The sequence below is a fragment of the Salvelinus sp. IW2-2015 genome, linkage group LG32 (assembly GCF_002910315.2).
Source record: "Salvelinus sp. IW2-2015 linkage group LG32, ASM291031v2, whole genome shotgun sequence".
Taxonomy (NCBI): Eukaryota; Metazoa; Chordata; class Actinopteri; order Salmoniformes; family Salmonidae; genus Salvelinus; species Salvelinus sp. IW2-2015.
This window is the reverse complement of record NC_036871.1, coordinates 36,154,238-36,158,134: the sequence shown is the minus strand read 5'-3', so window position 1 is coordinate 36,158,134 and position 3,897 is coordinate 36,154,238. Positions and strand designations below refer to the sequence as shown.

The following is a 3,897-nucleotide window of genomic DNA, read 5'->3' as shown; positions in this document are numbered from 1 at the left end:
TGGGCTACTCTTGTAGTGGCTTGCGGAAATACCAACACAACATTTATAGAAGATAGTGCTGAGTTTTAGTTCCACTTTTTAATTGACCTTTTAAATAAAAGTGGCTATCATTGCTGCCGATAATTGAGGCTATAGAATTAACAATTAATAMGCCTACATTTTCAAGATTTTTTTGTGTGTTTTTAAGGGATAGGATACTTTTGCTCTCGTTTCAAAATCATTTATTGCAAAATTACAAAACAACACATCCTTYAAAGCTCTAGGTAACAATGCTACAGAAGCTGAATTATTTKATTWAAAAAATAGCATCCCTAAAATACATTGGCAAAATACATTGGCCTAGGCCAGGGCTCTCTAACCCTGTTCCTGGAAAGCTACCCTTCCGGTCGGTTTTCACAGGGTGGAGAGCCCTGGCCTGCGCCCTCCGTTTCAAATATAAAACCTTTTTACAACAGTTKATTCTTCAGTGCCACAAAAGCTTCAATTCTTTCAATATATTCAAACAACTCATTAGATAAATGTATTGCACCTCTGTCAAAAAGAGCATGAAGAGCTATCAGTGCTACAACAAACTTTAAATATGACTTTTAAAGCATAACATATTATTATAACAAATAATCATTAATAGTTATGAACAGAATAACAAAATATTCATAATAATGATAAGACAAAATACATTTAAAGAAAAAAATTATATAAAAAACATAATTTAGAATAACAGTGTGTGTGGTGTGTAGAAACTATGCATCTGTGTGTGCCTGGTTATCCGGCTGCCTGACTGCTTCTGTGCACATGTGTGGGGTCTCAGCAGATCTTGAGCTTGTCCAGGTTGAGACTGATCTTCTCCATGTACCTCTGCCCCTCCACCAGGCTCTGATAGACCGTCTTCAGGGCCTCTCCGCCAGGCTTGGCCAGATCAGGGCAGTCCAGGGCCTGGGACAAGGAGTGCACCCACCCCCGCATGCTGGACAAGTCCTCATACACCTGACCACACCTGCTGTCTTGCAGACTCTCCTCCAGGCCCCCCAGGTGGACCCAGATGGAGGCCAGGCCCTCGATGGGGGGGTTCATGGGGTTGAACTCCATCTCCGGGGGAATGTCGAACTGAGGGAATGGAGCGAGAGTAGAGGGATTTGTATATTTGTTTTTCTTTTCTTTGCATTTATTAAATATAAAATAGTTTTATGGACATTGGTTATGTAATGCATTGTATTTCTTTCTAAGGAATCTTTAGTTCACAGGGATTATCTTAATAATTTTAATCAGTAGACTTTGCATGATACTATCCTGAGCGAGTCAGTCAGTAAAATATACCCTCATGTTTTCTTTAACCACATTCATGTTTGACTCATACATGCACATACACATYTYCCCACACATTGCTATTAAGCGAAGGTCTGTAGTARACCCAAKCARATTTCCATTYAACAAATTTATCCTARTCATGTCCGTTYACRACAGAATACTTTTACGTCGTATCACGCATACAGAGRAGCTGAGTAAGAGGTGTGTGTGGTACCTCGGTCAGATAATTCTTTATGTGGACCACAGTGATCATGGCCAGCAACTTGATGTTGTTCCTCATCTGGACGTCCCCGTTGAGGGGCCGACCGCGTTGAGGGTGACACACAGACACAGACACCACCAGGCCCAGGCAGAGAAGGACCACAGAGACATGCATCTTGTTTTATCTGGAGAACAATACAAATACCACGCTATTTAATATATAGTAARAAAATAAGATATACCATTTAGCAGAAGCTTTTTTCAAAATCGACCCTGTCATATAATTTAAAGGGGCAATCTGTAGTTGCTACATACATTTAAAAATAAAAACAAATTAATGATATGTACCCATTGAAGAATATAACTTAGAAATGCATTAGTRCAACTGTTGTACCTCATCAGAACCCAAAATATAAGCTTGTTTTACTCCAGTGTTCGTAAATAACGTCAATGTAAACAAACAGTATATAGCTTCAAAACATGGTTAAAGTCAATTAAGTTTTTTCACCACAACCAAGATGCTGCATAGAAAATGTGGTTTAAAATGTTGAAATTATTACATTTGCMTTCATGTAAAAATCATAAATAATCTGTAAAATCATGAAAAATAAAATMACTGAATATGTCTAAAGTTGAATGCATACATAATTAGTCTGTTTCTTCAAAAACGTAACTTTGAGCTGTCATGCCACTCAAATGAACATACTCATCTTCAGAATCTCATGTCCTCTCTCCRCATCCACATCTGTCCCTTAGAGCTCCCGTCACCCCCAGTCAGTGCTGGAGTCAAGTCTTACCTGGTGGTTGTGAGGCTGTGGTGGATGTGTGCTAACCAGAAACATCCATGCCTCCTTGCATGGTTCCCTGGCTTTATAGCTGCTGGAGCCCTGTCCGGTTGACTCACAGCCTGCGTGAATCATCATCACTGTGTCACCCCCAGGTCCTGGGCAGCTCCTCTCCTCCTACCCCCGCTAACCCCCACCTTCTTCCTCCATCCGGACCCAGCCCATGGGCCCAGACACACCCAGTCCGTCATGGTGCAGGTCAGGACATCRACCTACATGTATTTATGCTCCCTGAAGGACCAACACACTGCACYGTGWAAGTTTAAGCTCATGTCCAGACAGCCAGTTCATGTTTTTAAGTTGAGMTTTTTACCTATAACAACGTCTCATTGTTTGTAAGGATMGAAAGAGACCATGTGATGAAGTAATCAATAATAGATGCCAATTATCTAGTTATAGATTACTTTACTAATCAAATAGATGATGACTCATTCTTTTATGTGAAAATGCATTACAATGGTGTGACTTTGATTGTATTTGATCGATTTCCATAATTCAGATTTCAATAAAAATACATTTATTGCCATAGGTAATTGTGTACTTTAGCAGTGAATGGAATTGGATTGTGGATTAAACTGTGACACACGGTGCACAATTTAGAAGATGAAAAATGAAAGAGCACTATAGTCCCAAAGACTATAATCAACACAAGGATGCATTTACCTTTACTCAAGACACTGGAATCTCAATGCAGCACTGTTTCTTACAGCAATGTGCAAAGTGAATCAGCAGAACTAGTGAATGTTAACCTTTCACCTTTCACATGGGCATTCTGGGAACCTGAAGCTGATTCTGCAATTCAAGAAGCTGATTCAGTGTTTATTGTGACAGTCTAGTAAAATGTAATTTTGCCAGTATTATTTTCAAGGAATTGAAAGAAACTACCATAGTTGGCTGATTGCATTACTATTAGTAGCTAGTTAGCTAGCTACTTCTCTTAAGAAAATACAAATAATGCTGACTGCAGCTTTGAAACCCATTAGCCTTAATTAAGCTTTAAAATGATGAGTTCGTTTGCTACTGTATAGCATATTCTCTCACACCTTCTATCAGACAATGGATGCAACTAAACCACCCGCAACCACAGGACACTCTTGAGGGTGATGCGGTCTGCCCAACCCATCACCAGGGGCAAACTACCTGCCCTCCAGGACACCTACAGCACCCGATGTCACAGGAAGGCCAAAAAGATCARCAAGGACATCAACCACCCGAGCCACGGCCTGTTCACCCACTATCATCCAGAAGGCGAGGTCAGTACAGGTGCATCCAAGCTGGGACAGAGAGACTGAAAAACAGCTTCTATCCTAGGCCATCAAATAGCCATCATTAGCCAGCTTCCACCCGGTTACGCAACCCTGCACATTAGAGGCTGCTGCCCTATATACATAGACTTGGAATCACTGGCCACTTTAATAATGGAACACTAGTTTAAATCATGTTTACATACTGCTTTCCTCATCTCATATGTATATACTGTGTTCATTTCTACTGTATTTTAGTCAATGCCACTCCGACATTGCTCAATCTAATATTTATATATTTC

At 40.2% G+C, this 3,897-nt stretch overlaps 1 protein-coding gene across 2 annotated transcripts; it reads right to left on the bottom strand.

Annotated features, from left to right (window-relative positions):
- Nucleotides 1–204: 204 nt before the first annotated feature.
- LOC139023490 (leptin-B-like) lies at nt 205–3,393 on the bottom strand. Of its 2 annotated transcripts, none has more exons than XM_070436733.1 (3): nt 2,213–3,393; nt 1,520–1,691; nt 205–1,104 (listed from the first exon to the last, which is right to left on the bottom strand). In XM_070436733.1, the coding sequence occupies exons 2-3, from the start codon at nt 1,679–1,681 to the stop codon at nt 805–807; spliced, it is 462 nt and encodes a 153-aa protein (XP_070292834.1). In that variant the 5' UTR covers nt 1,682–1,691; nt 2,213–3,393; the 3' UTR covers nt 205–804. The 2 variants fall into 2 exon arrangements, with proteins under 2 accessions (XP_070292834.1, XP_070292835.1); XM_070436734.1 differs by having other exon boundaries at nt 2,304–3,393.
- Between the last annotated feature and the right edge of the window lie 504 nt (nt 3,394–3,897).

Coding starts and splice junctions, on each gene's coding strand:
- LOC139023490 (XM_070436733.1), bottom strand. CDS start 1,681: ATGCATGTCTCTGTGGTCCTTCTCTGCCTGGGCCTGGTGGTGTCTGTG. Junction 1,105..1,519: donor TAAAGAATTATCTGACCGAG/GTACCACACACA, acceptor CCATTCCCTCAG/TTCGACATTCCCCCGGAGAT.